The sequence below is a fragment of the Lissotriton helveticus genome, chromosome 10 (assembly GCF_964261635.1).
Source record: "Lissotriton helveticus chromosome 10, aLisHel1.1, whole genome shotgun sequence".
Lineage (NCBI taxonomy): Eukaryota > Metazoa > Chordata > Amphibia > Caudata > Salamandridae > Lissotriton > Lissotriton helveticus.
Window position 1 is genome coordinate 43,107,699 of NC_136071.1, and position 15,612 is coordinate 43,123,310.

Sequence of the window (15,612 nt, forward strand, 5' to 3'; positions counted from 1 at the left end):
GGTCCGGTCCTCGGATGCTTGATTCCGGTCTGGGAAAGATATGGCTGTTGTAGTTCGGACTGGACTGTTCCCATGGGGCAACAGGGTCAGAGCTGATTTGCATAAAGCCATTATCTGACCCAGGGTGGTGTGGAGTGCAAAAAAACGATGGATTTGGGCCCAGATCTTTTGACTGGGGGAGTGTGTGACATTGATCCACATTCAGTCCATCACTTGTTGTTTTTTGCAATTGCCGCCCTAAGTGCGCTGGGGATGCCCAGACGTGGGTCCCAGGCACTCCACACCACTTGGAGTCAAGCTAGCCGGGCTGAAGAGAGGTGTTACCTCGAAACCGGTCCGGTCCTCGGATGCTTGATTCCGGTCTGGGAAAGATATGGCTGTTGTAGTTCGGACTGGACTGTTCCCATGGGGCAACAGGGTCAGAGCTGATTTGCATAAAGCCATTATCTGACCCAGGGTGGTGTGGAGTGCAAAAAAACGATGGATTTGGGCCCAGATCTTTTGACTGGGGGAGTGTGTGACATTGATCCACATTCAGTCCATCACTTGTTGTTTTTTGCGACAGCAAGTCGGGCGTTCCCGTCTCCGAAACGATGTCCGACCGCCATCATAATCAGCCCCTGAGTTAGCATTTCTTGTGAATGTGGTACAATCACAGTGATAATCAATGCATGCACTTGCAGAGTAGCCAGCAACGCACAGTAAGAAAAAGCATATATCGGCTTTACTAGTTTGTGACCCAAAAGGTGACAAAAGCAAGCAACAAAATCCAATCCAGCTGCAGAAAGGATTCAAGAGTGAGTCCGGCCAATCTAAAGGAATCATGGCAGGAGGGAAAGCGGGTACTACCGGGTGAAACAACTAAACAGGGACTCCAACAGGGTGCAGTAAAGGGCTACAAAGTTGCTCGGACACAGATGGGGTCTACAGTTGGAAAGCAGTAATGCTGGGGGGGTACGAGATGCCTACGGGTATTCGTTCGCGCTCAATAAATGTCAGAAATAAATAAATAAATAAATAAATAAATTGGGTGGACAGGGGTGACATGCACTGGATCGTTAGGTGAGGGAGCCCTGTGTGTGGGACAGGTGACCCCTAATCAGGCAGTAAATGCCTCAGTTCTTGTCAATTCCAAAATACAGTATTCTTCATTCCCTGTGTCTTACAACAAAACATTTTCCTAAAGAGTCTTGTTTTCAAGAGTTTCCTGAAATGCAAGGGATTGGTTTAGGCTTTAATGCTGAGGTTCTAAACATTCCAGAGTCTGGGGCCCTGAATAGCAGAGGCTCTGCCTCATGCCTCTAACATTTAAAGGTTTGTTGGTGAATCAGCTGCAAGCTGACTGATCATACGCTACTGATGGGTGTGTAGAGCGGAGCAATTGGTACTAGTAGCATAGGCCTTTGTTACACTAGCCTTTGGGAATGGATACAAATTACTGAATGTATTTCTTTCTCTGTCTCTTTCCTCCTCTCTCTCTCCCTCTTTCCACTCTATCTCTTTCACAGCTGATGGACGGTCATTATGGCGATGACCTCCCGGGAGCTCCTAACCCAGATACTCGAAGATCTGCTTGAGGTGGAGTTTAAAAGGTTCAAGCGGAAGCTGCAAGAGACCCAGTCGAGCGACAGTAAGAAGCACATACCCCTGAGCCTACTAGAAAAGGCAGATCCCCTCAGTACAGCTGACTTACTACTTGACTACTTTGGTGAAGGCGAGGCCACCAGGACCACAAGTGTGGTGCTACAGCTCATCAACAAAAGGGAGCTGGCTTCTGACCTGGAGAGGAAGCTACAAGGTAAGCAAGACGCTACTGGATGGGAGGAATGGAAGCCACATGCAAGGTAAAGGAACAGGGCAACTTGAGCCGAAACAGGGGCATGAAGTATAATATGACATTATTCACTGTTCAAGGTTAGGGAGGTCCTTCACAACTATATGGACACCTAAAGTGAAGGCAAGAAAGAGCAAGCTTGACCCAAGGCCAGCAGGACAAAGTACAAGGCAAGACAGAGACAAAAGCTGTAGAGATGGAACAGAAGAAGAAATAAAGGAAGAGTCAACATAACATGAGAACTGGAGGTCAAATGCAAAGTAAATTAAAACCTCTAGGGCAAAATGCAAGACCAACCTAGCTCAGTAAATAGATGTGAGAATGAGAGGCACTAAAAGGTAACTATGATCAATAGAGAGTAAGGGAAGAAAAGATGGAGATTCATGAAACAGTCAGAGGTAGCTGAAATGTCATTGCGCTTTCCAGGAAGCAATACAATGTCAACTTTGATCTTTGTGACACCTCAGGAAGTGACCTCATGTGATATTTAACTCTGATGGCATGAACAAAATGAAATCCTTTGAACTATGAAACACCCTGTTGTGAGGGTATTTTGTGGAATGCTACAGAAACACATTAACTAATGTTGCAGACTCCTGAGTATAAACAAGCATTAGAAATGCAATCAGTCTCGCATTTATTTGTCACCTGCAGCAATGGAACTCATTCATTTTATTTCACCAGCTAATAAAAAGCAATAGGACATAACTATACAATTACCCCCTAGAAAACAAAATCTCATTAATAAAGCTTTACACTTCCCTTATGCCTTGTAAGGCTTCCAAAAAGTTACCCTAAACACATCCAACCAGCTGTAAAGCATTAGCTCCAACTATGGGAGAGTGGATTTAAAATTCATCTGGCAGTGGGAAAGATGATTATTTTTGGGCCCAGATGAGGACCCAGATGATGACCTGGAAAAGAAAATCATGCAGCGCGGAATGATTTTGTGGTGGTCCCATCATACTAGGACCACCACAGGTTGAATTTTGGGCAAAAATGCGTTTTCAATAAAGGGCCCTGCGAAGCATTATGGGGCGAGTTTCCCTAGTGCATTGAATATTATAGTATTGGCTCCCCTGCTGAGCCGGGGAGAGCATCAGTAAAGTTTTCCTTCTGTTTTCTTCCTTTCTGCGGGCTCCCAGCTTGTTTCCCTTTTTTGAATGGGTGCACAAAAAAGCATTTGTTTGTTAAATTGACAAAGAAATGCTTATTTTGTAAAACCGCCGCATGACGTGCTTTCACAATAATGTCGTTAAAGGGGCGTGGCCGCCATTTTAAAATAAAAAAGAAAGTGTTGCAAGAGAGCTTGTCCTGCCTGCAAGAGCAGAAAACAATTTAGCAAAATTGTGCTATGAGGCTGAAATTAAAGCCTGCCGAGTACCGACACATGTAACAGGGAGTGTCGTCATGGGAGGTTACAAATTGAGACAAGGCGCTACTAAGGAGGGACTACTAAGCCTATTGACCAATGAAAAGCCACAGTTTCCAAAGGACAATCACACAAACCAATGAAAAATATGGGCGGAGAGTATGCGGAGCTTCAAGTCCATACCACAATACAGCATGCTTTGTAATCCCAACTCCCAAATCTCCTCCCCATCTGAAACCAGGTCCAAGCCACAAGGGACTCCCAACAAATAAAGAGCCTGAGAAAAATAAGCCAAAATCTCTTTCTCAAAAACAGCAACAGACAACTGAGGGTAAAAAGGCAGTCCAACAAAAATTAGAAGGTAGCAGTAAACCCAGCGGCCCAACGACTAGGAAAGCCCCCAGGCCTGCAACACAATGTTCTGCCCCAACAATCTTCCCACAGGCCCCCAGTATCCGCCCACGACGGATCCCCCCAATTAATCTCCCACCAGACTGTCAACCATTTGTTGCAGTCATGGTTAATGTGCCTCCCCTAAAGGATGGCCAGTTGGAAAACCATCAATCACTCAAGAACAAGTGTATACACTGGCTGAAGGCAAATAAACCAATCCCCCCGGGTATGGACGCCATTATTTTAAGTGTCCGTAGAGTGGGATGGGTAGGGAAAGGGAAAAAAATGCTGGAAGGAGACTGTGTAATTATAAACTTCCAAGACTATAGAGTGGTGCCATCCATTTGTACTCCTATTAAAAATATGGGGGCCCCGGGGGTGAAATTGGTAGACCTCTCGTATTTTTACCCTAGGCATCTTGTGAGCCCAATTGGAGGAAGAGAAAGTTCTCTTAATTCGGGCCAAAACTGGGCCGGGGTTGTAGGAGGCGATAGGGAGAAACAAATGTGGGCAATTGGCCCCTGCTGACTGGAATCAGTGAGGAGAGCAGAACAAGTAGAAGCACCACCCACCCAAATAAACCTTGTAAGTGGAATGGGAGACCCTATAACAACTCCACAAGATCCCTGCTCTCCTCGGTTATATAGGGGGAGCCCTATGGATAGGGGCTTTCAAGCGCCCAGCGACTATCCAGCTGTGACGGACCTAGTCTTTAAGGTTTTCAGCTGGAACATCGCAGGGATTGCTGGAAAACTGGCCCTCCCAGATTTTACTGCGTGGGTCAACAAGCACTCCTTGTGCCTTTTCCAGGAAACCTGGAGTTTGATACCGGTCCATAGGGTGGGCTTTTCCTCATACTCCTCTCCCGCGCGGGCCTCGGAATCTGGGAGAGGCCGCCCAGCGGGCGGCCTTCTTATATGGGTCGCGGCATCTTTAAACTGTAGAGTGGTGGACTATCCCACAGGTTCCCCGGACATACAAAATATTACCCTTATAGACCAAAGGGGAAGAATTGTTTTAAACATCTTTAATGTGTATGCTCGGGGTACAAGGGGTGGGAGAAAGTCTCCTGTGATAGCTCTTCTCGAGACCCTGTTAAACAACACCCCCCATAAGACCCGCACCCTGGTTGTTGGTGATATGAACTGCACATTCGAGCCTTTGGGCTCGGATGTTTCCCTCGACCAGGATGAGGAGGATGCCAGGTGGGGGATCCCGGCTTTGGACATCGCACCGATTAAAAAGTGGACAGAGGTGGCGCTCCAAATATACTCCCTTACTCTTGAATTTAATTTAAGGGCAGCGAATGGGAGGACTTCCTTGGATAGGGGGGGTGCACATACCTACAACAGACCAGGGCACACCTCTAGGCTGGATTATGTCCTAATAGACGTGTGCTTATGGCCTTATGTGAAGGACATGCAGGTGGTCCCTTCGACAGAAAGCGATCACAACCCTCTCTCCCTAGAAATGGAACATTGGTGGCAACCCCTAAGGAAGGTCAACTTTAAAGAGGCACTCGTACCACTAGATGAATCTGAAGTCTCCCCATGTGGTAGAAGAATTAAATGGGCGAAACTGGTCCTATCCGAGGCGAAGGTTGGGGAAATTCAATCCTATCTAAACCGCGCGGTAACATCTTTGGAATCCTCGCTAGAAGGGGTGGGTAAAGTGAGTGGGTTATTTCTCTCTCTGATTGAAGCCCTAACCAATGTCTTTATCCTGTACTCTAAAAAGCCGGGCATTACAGGAACTAAAAAATTTTTTGAGGGGTGGTATACCCAAGCCTGCAGGACCCATAAGGCAAAGCTAGTTGAGGCAGTTAAATCTAAATCCCAAAGTATGATCCATGAGGCTAGGAAGGCTTACAAAAAGATCCTTAGTTCGGCTAGAAGGGAGTGGGAAGAAAAATACTGGGAGGACCTACTCCAGGCTAGCAAAATTAGGGACTCAGGGGTGTTTTGGAATCTCATAAGGAAACGGACCAAATCCGATGCAGCCATGAGACCCTGCAGCATCCCGCCTCAAAGTTGGGCAAAACACTTTGGGTCTTTATACCTCCCACCAGACGGGGAACTGTCTGTGGGGATGGATCTCACACTAGCTATCGAACCTCATGCCTATGACCTTTTCACTCCCTTAGAGATTGAGGGGGTTATAGGCTGGGTGGCACCACGCAAGGCACCGGGCCCGGATGGCCTTCCGGGTGATTTGATGAGGGCTTACCCAATGGAATGGGGAAGGATCATAGCAGCTCTCCTAAATGATATTATGAGGGGAGGAGTAGTACCAGAATCCTGGAAAGGGGCGGTGGTAGTCCCCATTTATAAAAAAGGGTGCAGGGAAACCCCGGGAAACTATCGCCCAATAAGTCTGATAGACTCCACCCAAAAGATAGCTGGCAAAGCTATCCTTGGTAGGATCCTCCATTGGGTGGAGGAGAATAAAATCCTATCAGACTTTCAGGCAGGTTTCAGGGCTGGTATGGGGACTATAGAGCAGGTGTTTAGGTTGTCCCTCTTGGGGTGGAAGGTGGTGGAACTGGGCAAGGGCAGTCTTTACTTAGCCTTTATAGACTTGAAGACTGCCTTTGATCTAGTTCCCCGGGAAGAGCTTTGGAGGGTCCTTTGTGAGTTGGGGCTACCACCATACATTTTGTCCCTTCTTATAAGCCTTCATGCCCACACTTTTGCACAGGTCCGCTGGGGTAAAAACGGAGAGCTCACTGAGAAGATACCAGTGTCTAGGGGCGTAAGACAGGGTTGCGTCCTGGCGCCCACCCTATTCTCGTTATATCTGAATGGGGTGGTAAAACACCTTCAACAAGAACCAGCTGACGCCCCCTGTCTTGGAGGTGTCCGCATCCCAACCCTGCTTTTTGCGGACGACACGCTCCTGATTTCGAAGACCCCACAAGGACTACAGAAACTTCTAACACGATTCCAGGAGTTCTGTGTTGCAAAAGGGCTAACAATAAATGTGGACAAAACCAAATACCTAGTTGTTAACCCACCTAAAAAATTGGGCCGCCCACCTACACTTAACTCTATTCCCCTGGAGAAAGTAGCCGAATTCGACTACCTTGGCATTCGGATTACGGACAGGATGACTTGGGCAAACCACATTGAAAAAATGGTCCTTAACCACAGGAGAGTAGGAGGAGCTCTCATGAGGGAATACAGGGCCTCAACTAGGAGATCACTTACCCCAGTACTTGACATCTACAAGGCCAAAGTAGCGACATCAGCCTTGTATGGGGCAGAACTGTGGGGTCACTGCCGTCTGGATGCCCTAGTTACTGCTGAGAGCAAGCTATTAAAATCCTTCATCGCTCTCCCTCTGAGCACACCGTCAGTACCTGTGAGGATGGACACGGGATGTAAAAACATTAAAGATCAGGCCCAGCTTCGCCCGCTCCTGTTGTGGACACGGATTTGGAGGTGCGAAGAATTAAAATCCTATGCTGATGCACTGAGAGACATAATGAGCCAGGGGGGTTGGGCCAAAATAAAATGGCTAAAGGACACCAAAAAGCTGTTGGAGAATATAGGACTAGGGGATTGTTGGTCATCCCGCTCAGCCCCTCCAAAAGAAGTTGTCAAGGCGCTTTTTTGGAAATGGATTGCTGAGCGTCTAATCTCTAGCCCAAATCACTGCAGGTCCACTGCCACCTTTTTACAAATTAAAGACACTGTGGCCTTTGAACCTTATTTGGACTTGATTACTCTCCCCTTTGACCGTGCTCTTTACTTTAAATTTAGAGTTGGTTCCCTCCCGATAGGTGCCCTGGTATCGAAATGGTCAACAGCGGATCGCACTTCTCCCAACTGTGCATGTTGCCCAACTAAGATTGAGTCTATTGTGCACGTTTTATTTGAATGCCCGGATTATGCAAGGCCTAGGAGCTCTTGGCTGAAACCACTCTGCCGTAACATGGGCACACGCAGTCATTTAGTAGCCTTGCGTATCCTAAGCACGGACACTTCCCCCCCAATAGTCTGTGGAATAGCTAAATTTTTAAAGCAGTTTTGGCATATTCGATGTAAGAGATTGTCAGTAGCTGTTTAATTCTTGTTTTAGCTAATTTATTAATGGACTTTATATCCTTTTATCACTCTTAAACATTCTAATATTTCTTACTGACTTCTTATGGCATAAACTTTTTTGTATACTGTATTGATTGTATTATGTATGTGCTTATAAGATATCTCTGAGTATCGAATAAAAGCTTATGACTGACTGACTGACTGACTGACTGACTGAGCATGCTTTGCAGAGCAGTGCATGCACTGCCCAGGCTCGGGAAAAAAAAAAGCGATGAAATTATTCTAAGCCACTGGTAATTACTCAGGACTGCATCCCAGTCATTGGATTGTTCACAATATGCCACCTCAGTTGTGGCTCAGTCAAATGCAAATCAGCCTTGACCCTGCTTCCATGGGAACAGTCCTGCCCAAACAGCCAGGCCAGATCTTCCCTGAACCAGAAGATAAGCAACCCAGTACTGATTTTGCTCTTATTTGGGCACATCAGTTGGGCGTAGCTTGGTTACAGTGGTAGGGTGTGTACGTGACCCACGCCTGGGCATACCTTCCCACTTATGGCATCACATTGAAGTAGCAAATAAGTGATGGCTGGCATGCTTGGATTAATCTAAGCCACTGGTAGTTACTCAGGGCAGCATCCCAGTTTTACACACCACCCCAATTGAGTTTGGACCCAGCCATGTGCAAATCAGTCTTGACCCTGCTCCAATGGGAACAGTCCAGTTCAAACTGTCAGGTCAGGTCCTCCCAAAATTGTACCACAAGCAACCAAGGACTGGTTTCATCTTTATTAGGGCTCACTAGCCTGGTATAGCTTGGTTCCAGTGGCTCAGTGTGCACGGGACTCATGTCTGGGCATACACATCCTACTTAGGGCATCACACTGCGGCATATAAAACAGTGATGGACAGAGGCGGTGCCAAGCAACATGAGTGGTAGTACTTGAGCCATTAAACTTCCGGCTAGTCTTACATAAGAATCCTATAAATCTCTGGCAAAATCCTGTCCCATACCAGCAGGTTGTGGCTCTCTCTCTGCAGTAGACGTCTGACGAAACCCGAGCCCAGTTGGGTGTTGGGCAGCAATCTTCAGAGGGAGTCCTGAGTTGTTCAACCAAAGTGGAATGAGTGGCTGCAATGTGAGGCCAGCAGCGAGAGGCGGAGCCGCGGTCTTGAGTAATCATGGACGACCGGTGGGGCCTTGGGCTGCAGATGCCAACACTGAAAGGGCAGGAACCTGTTGGATGCCTGTTTCCCTGTTGATGCTGAGGCCTGTCCCTGTAAGTGGCATGAGCCCGGGGAGGAGGTGAGATGGCTTGGGGTGGGATTCGCCCAACCCGGATCCTGTTTAGTGGTCGGACCCCAGTCCACATCAGACGAGTGCTCAAACCGGGGGGCTCCCGGGAGGGGACCCTCCTGTAAAGAGCAGAGAATCTGCACAGGACTGCTGAGCTTGGCCGCATGGGCCCTCCAGGAGGACCTAATAATTAAGTTAAGTAAGGGGCCAGCCTAGGAACCGGCCTACGGACACATTTCACATCAGCCAGAGCAGCAGGCACAACAGCAACCAGCGGGGGGCATGGAGAGTGTTTGACTGTACCTCTGGGCCTCGCTGTGTGTCCGGTGACCACAGAGGGTACATGGTGAGTGCTTGCTCCCTCAGACACCTCAGACCAGGACTACTGATTCAGCTGGTATAGGGAGTGAATGGACCTGCAATAACTTGCTATACATCGTCCTGGGCCTGCACTGCTTGCCCTGCAGAGGGCTGATCCCACCTTACACACTGCATCATCTCTGAGGTTGGGATCGGTCGCAGTGTCCCCGTACTGTCCACTGGCCTTGGCGTTTGGATATGTGTGGTCCCATACAGATTCTTGAGGTTGGGACTGTGGACTTCATCTTCGCCACCACTCATCTGCATGCCAGGGGCCAAGTGTTTGGGGGTCCTTGGGCCTGACATAAGGACTTGAGGTGGTGGGATGGCACCAAATCTACTGCTAGCAACCTAGGGCCCTGTTGTAGGGGCCCAGAGGGAGCCTGCAGTCATGGGTAAAAACAAGGCAGCGAGAACTCAAGCGAACAACACAGTAACACAATACACCACCTCGCACCGACCTACACAAAACAATATGCGGCAGTCTGACACACAAAACGCTGCTGATCAACCACATGATGATTCTGAACCAACTAAAGAAGAACTTTTGGCAGCCATACAGGGATCTTGCACAGCCCTTGAACATAAAATCATAACGTCTCTACCGACATTAACCTCCTTCGTGCAGACCTACGGATGTTAGCTGATAAAGTCAAATCAGTGGAAGGTAATATCACTGATATACAGGGGGAGGTAAAGTCGCTGAAGTGCCAAGTTGCTCAAATGAACACCATCACAGTAGACCTGGAGCTTCGGGCTGAAGACCCAGAAGGCTGCTCTTGCTGAAGTAACATAAGACTCTTGGGCTTCCCAGAGAAATAGGAAGGCCTCTCCATGGAGCAATTTCTGGAGAATAGGGTGAGGACAGAACTTAGACCAGAAGACCTCTATGAACTGTTTGTCATAGAAAGAGAGCACAGGGCCCTGTGCCGTTCCTGCACATGGGGGCACCTCCTATGACTATCATTACCAAGATACCGAACTACAGTGACAGAGACTGTATCCTTTGAGTGGCAAGGAAGTGGTCGGTCTCCCAGTTTGGTAGTGCCAAAGTAGCATCTACCCAGACTACACAAAGCAAGTGCAGGAGAGAAGTAAATCATATCTCAGCATCAAGCAGAAGATGAGGGCTCTCAACCTTAGGGATAAACTCCAATACCCAGCGAAGCTAAAGTCCTACACCAAGGGATGTCCCACTTCTTTGAGCGACCAGAGGATGTCTGGGAATGGCTTGAGATTAGAGGTGAAACTGCAGACTCTCTATTGGGTGCCAGCCTTGGACATGGGGTACACGCACCTGTGGACCTTCTGGACAACCCCAGTAGAGGGTAACCAGCCCTAACTCTCCCCCCAGCCCCGAAAATCATGATCAGCGAAGATGGGACTATGCAACTAGACCGACCAACTGGTACATGGGACACAAGCAACCCAGGACTGTTTGGCCCTTATTACGGCTCATCAGCCAGGTATTCTGTGCTGTGCCATTAGAACCAAGCCCAGTGTTCATCTCTGGCATTTTCAGGAACAGCCGCCACGGCGGTTACTATAAAAGCATTGAAAGTGTGAAGGATGGCTATGTCAGCATGATGGAGCTGTATGTCAAATATTCAATATTTGTTTTTATTTTCAAAATGAAAATCCCAAAGCTGGATTTTCTTTTTCAAACAAATCAGTGACACCCTCCACTCTCTCACCATGAGAGATTCCTCCCATGGCGTGGGGGTCATTCTGCAGTTTTCACTGCCTGTTACTGCCCGGTATGGATAGTGAAAACTGGCCATGTGTTAGCCCACTCTAAATAGGGTGATCGAACACATGGCCAAATCTCTGACGCCTGTTACTCCATCGGGCCATTGGAGGTGTATGTCAGTGGTGGCGATAGAGTGCCCTCTACCGTCTACATACTGATGTTATGCCAAACTCCAAATGAGAGGGGATGGAACTTCGCTTTGGCAGAGAGGGTACTCCGTCGCTGTGGCAACAAAGTACCCTCTTGGCCAAACTCTGCTAACCTCAAATGCTTGATTGTCCAGCAGAAATTGTAAGCCTAGGATAAGCCGAAAGCCACCCATCCTGATCTCAGAAAAGTGACAAAGCCTTTTGCAATTTTTTTTAAGCAATGTCTCCAAGCACAAGATTAGCAACTGCTATCCACGCCAAGCAAATAACTGACAAAAGCATTTTGCCGTTCAGGGCACAGTATTACAGCGTTAGATTGGTAAAATACCATCCAAGCCAACCTGGAATGAACACAAACATCTCCTGACACATGTTTTCCTATAATTAGAGCTCATCAGCGAAACAAAGCTTTGTCCAGACACAAGGGAGCACTGAGAATAAATCCAAACAATGCCCTTTCAGGCTCAGAGAGCTGCATAAAGGATGCAAATGTGAAGGGAGGGAGACAAGGGAATGAGGAAGGGGGAAGGGAAAAGGGGAGGTGGAATGGAAGGTGTTTTATTGATTCTATTAGCCAGAGCTGCAAACACAGTTACAATAAATTAAAAATAAGACAATAGCCGCAGCAATAAACATATATTTAGATGATCACAAAATACAGTTAAAATTGTTGTTTTAATTGAATATCTAATTAAATATAAACAAATAGCATGTTCTAAGAATAAAGGTTACATGAAAGATAGAAGTGAAGCTAAAAAATGATGGGCAATCTATTAAAAAGTAGAACCCCTGAATGGAAAAAGTTTATAGAAAATATACATTGACTACTACTCAGTTCTGTGTAAAATCTGCATGCTTGTCAGGCATAGTAAGGGCTGCGGCAAATAACAAGAATTTCAAAAGGACCCAGGAGCTTAAGTCCCAGGTAAAGCATAAGGGGCCAGATGCAGGAAGCCTAATACCTGTCGGTAACGGCCGAAATTACCGATTTGGGATGTAGGGGAGGATTCGGTAAATAACTAATCGGTATTTACCGATGCAAATCTGTGCATTTACACCTGTGCCATGTGACAGACATACATGCCCTTAGGGTATGTATGTGTGCCACATGTGCACACAAGCACTATTCAGGGGTGCAACAGGGTGTCAAAGTGACACCTTGCCGCCCTTGACTCTTTCCCTATTTTACCGAATCGGTAATTACCGATTCGGTAATTGACATGCATTCCTATGGGCCTCCAGGCCCATAGGAATGAATGGCAATTACCGAATCGGTAAATACCGATTCGGTAAATACCAAATCTTAACGATACGGTAATTTTTTCCGAAATATTACCTACATAGCATTTACCCATTCTAAAATACCGAATCGGTAAAATCGGTAAAATTCGGTATTTTAAAATCAGTAAATACTATTTACCTACATCTGGCCCTAGATGCTCAAAGTACAAAGTACAGCCTAGCATGACTCCAATGCTGGGAGGAAGATTACAAGGTTTACAAGACCATACACGGTGCAAGAGCCAAAAGGAATGAAGCAAGTGAGGAGATGTGATCACTGTATACAAGCAAGGGGGATGAAAGGTGGGACTAAATATGCTAACTTCTGGAGCAACGCAGGTGGTTGTATTACAGAGGCACGTATGGCTGAACCACGCATGCCTCTACAACGCCATCCTAACCACAAACGTGTCTAAACCATGCATTCCTTTATCACGTTCGTCTTTAACAAGCAATTTCGTGGTAAAGGTATGATTGGTAAAGGGATATGCATGGTAAAGATTAACACTACCTCGACTGCCCCCGCCCAAGCCCTAAAATCCTATCCCCCTACCTTGCCCCCCACCCCGAGTCCTAAAACCTACCCGCCCTGCCCTGAAAACTACCCCTTCCCCTCCCTCCGCCCACAGGCCTAAAACCCTGCCACCTACCCAAAATTATCCTGACCCCAGCCCCCCCCCCCGCTGTGAGCCCTAAATCTTACCCCAGTGCTGTCCTTAAAACTAGCACAACCCTTTCCACGGCCCTGAGGCCTAAAACCCTGCCCCCATTAAATAAACAGCCTAGTCCCCCCACCCTGAGCCCGAAAAACTATCTCCTGCCGCAAAAACCAGACCTCCCCCCTGCCGTGATCCCTAAAACTGGCCCCCTCTCCTAAAACCTACCCGGCCCCAGACCAACTTACCTCGACAAGTCACGGTCCTTCCTGCAGCGATCCTTGCAGTTCGTCCCCCTGCCCGCTTAGGCAGCTAGAACGCGGACTGCATATGTGTGGTTAAGGAATATACGTGGTTAAGGCATTTGCGTGGTTAAGGCATGCATTGTTCCGCTCACGGGGAAACGTCACGCTTGCTTATGGCAGCGTTGTAAAGGCTATTTTGCAATGCAGTATAGCAACCAAATTATTTGTGCTGCGCTGCGACAAAGAGAGACCGAAAAAAAAGTGCCATATTGATTAAGACATGGCACTGTTTCTTCTTAACAGCCAGAAGGAAGTGAGTGATATAATACAAACTAAACTTTTGTTAAGAGCTGCTCGAAGAAAAGCAAGATAAGAGAAACAACTGTGGCCTTAGAGGGGGTAAAGAGAGTGAAAAAAGAATGAGTGAACACACTATAAGAACCACAGGAAAGAGTGCAAGGTAGGACGACAATAGAGAGCAAGTGTGTTTGGGAGGTGGAAGAAAGGGATAAAGAGAGGCTGAATATCGTCTAGAGGTTGAAAGAGGGGAGAATATAAGAGGGTGAACATAATCAAAGAACTTGAAGGAGGAAAGAAGATGAGGGGTTGAACATCAACTTACCATTGGAAGAAGAGAAGAATATGAGAGGTTGAACATCATCTAAGAGCTGGAAGGAGGAGAGAAGATAAGAGTGTGAACATCATCCAAGAGCTGGAGGGGAGGAGAGAAGATAAGAATGTAAACATCATCTAAGAGCTGGAAGTAGCAGAGAAGATAAGAATGTAAACATCATCTAAGAGCTGGAAGGAGGAGAGAAGATAAGAATGTAAACATCATCTAAGAGCTGGAAGGAGGAGAGAAGATAAGAATGTAAACATCATCTAAGAGCTGGAAGGAGGAGAGAAGATAAGAATGTAAACATCATCTAAGAGCTGGAAGGAGGAGAGAAGATAAGAATGTAAACATCATCTAAGAGCTGGAAGGAGGAGAGAAGATAAGAATGTACACATCATCTAAGAGCTGGATGGAGGAGAGAAGATAAGAATGTAAACATCATCTAAGAGCTGGAAGGAGGAGAGAAGATAAGAATGTAAACATCATCTAAGAGCTGGAAGGAGGAGAGAAGATAAGAATGTAAACATCATCTAAGAGCTGGAAGGAGCAGAGAAGATAAGAATGTAAACATCATCTAAGAGCTGGAAGGAGGAGAGAAGATAAGAATATAAACATCATCTAAGAGCTGGAAGGAGGAGAGAAGATAAGAATGTAAACATCATCTAAGAGCTGGAAGGAGGAGAGAAGATAAGAATGTAAACATCATCTAAGAGCTAGAAGGAGGAGAGAAGATAAGAATGTAAACATCATCTAAGAGCTGGAAGGAGGAGAGAAGATAAGAATGTAAACATCTAAGAGCTGCAAGGAGGAGAGAAGATAAGAGTGTAAACATCATCTAAGAGCTGCAAGGAGGAGAGAAGATAAGAGTGTGAACATCATCTAAGAGCTGTAAGGAGGAGAGAAGATAAGAATGTAAACATCATCTAAGAGCTGGAAGGAGCAGAGAAGATAAGAATGTAAGCATCATCTAAGAGCTGCAAGGAGGAGAGAAGATAAGAGTGTAAACATCACCTCAAGAGCTGCAAGGAGGAGAGAAGATAAGAGTGTGAACATCATCTAAGAGCTGTAAGGAGGAGAGAAGATAAGAATGTAAACATCATCTAAGAGCTGGAAGGAGCAGAGAAGATAAGAGTGTAAGCATCATCTAAGAGCTGCAAGGAGGAGAGAAGATAAGAGTGTAAACATCATCTAAGAGCTGCAAGGAGGAGAGAAGATAAGAGTGTGAACATCATCTAAGAGCTGCAAGGAGGAGAGAAGATAAGAGTGTGAACATCATCTAAGAGCTGTAAGGAGGAGAGAAGATAAGAGTGTAAACATCATCTAAGAGCTGCAAGGAGGAGAGAAGATAAGAGTGTAAACATCATCTAAGAGCTGCAAGGAGGAGAGAAGATAAGAGTGTGAACATCATCTAAGAGCTGCAAGGAGGAGAGAAGATAAGAGTGTGAACATCATCTAAGAGCTGTAAGGAGGAGAGAAGATAAGAGTGTGTACATAATATAGGATCTTCAAGGGGACGTGCAAGGAGGAGTGCCAGGTAAAAGAGAGGGTCAAAGAGACCAAGCGTGCTCTGAGGGTGGGGGGAAGACATAAAGAGGAGAGGATGAACCTTGTCTA

At 46.6% G+C, this 15,612-nt stretch overlaps 1 protein-coding gene across 2 annotated transcripts in view; it reads left to right on the forward strand.

Moving 5' to 3' along the window:
• LOC144785866 (NACHT, LRR and PYD domains-containing protein 3-like) overlaps window positions 1-15,612 on the forward strand; it is a 251,221-nt gene that overhangs the window by 100,199 nt on the left and 135,410 nt on the right. For both annotated transcript variants that reach the window (XM_078664719.1, XM_078664720.1), the window contains exon 2: window positions 1,509-1,798. In XM_078664719.1, the coding sequence (XP_078520845.1) occupies window positions 1,525-1,798 (274 nt within the window). In that variant the 5' untranslated portion in view covers window positions 1,509-1,524. The remainder of the gene's footprint in view (window positions 1-1,508; window positions 1,799-15,612) is intronic.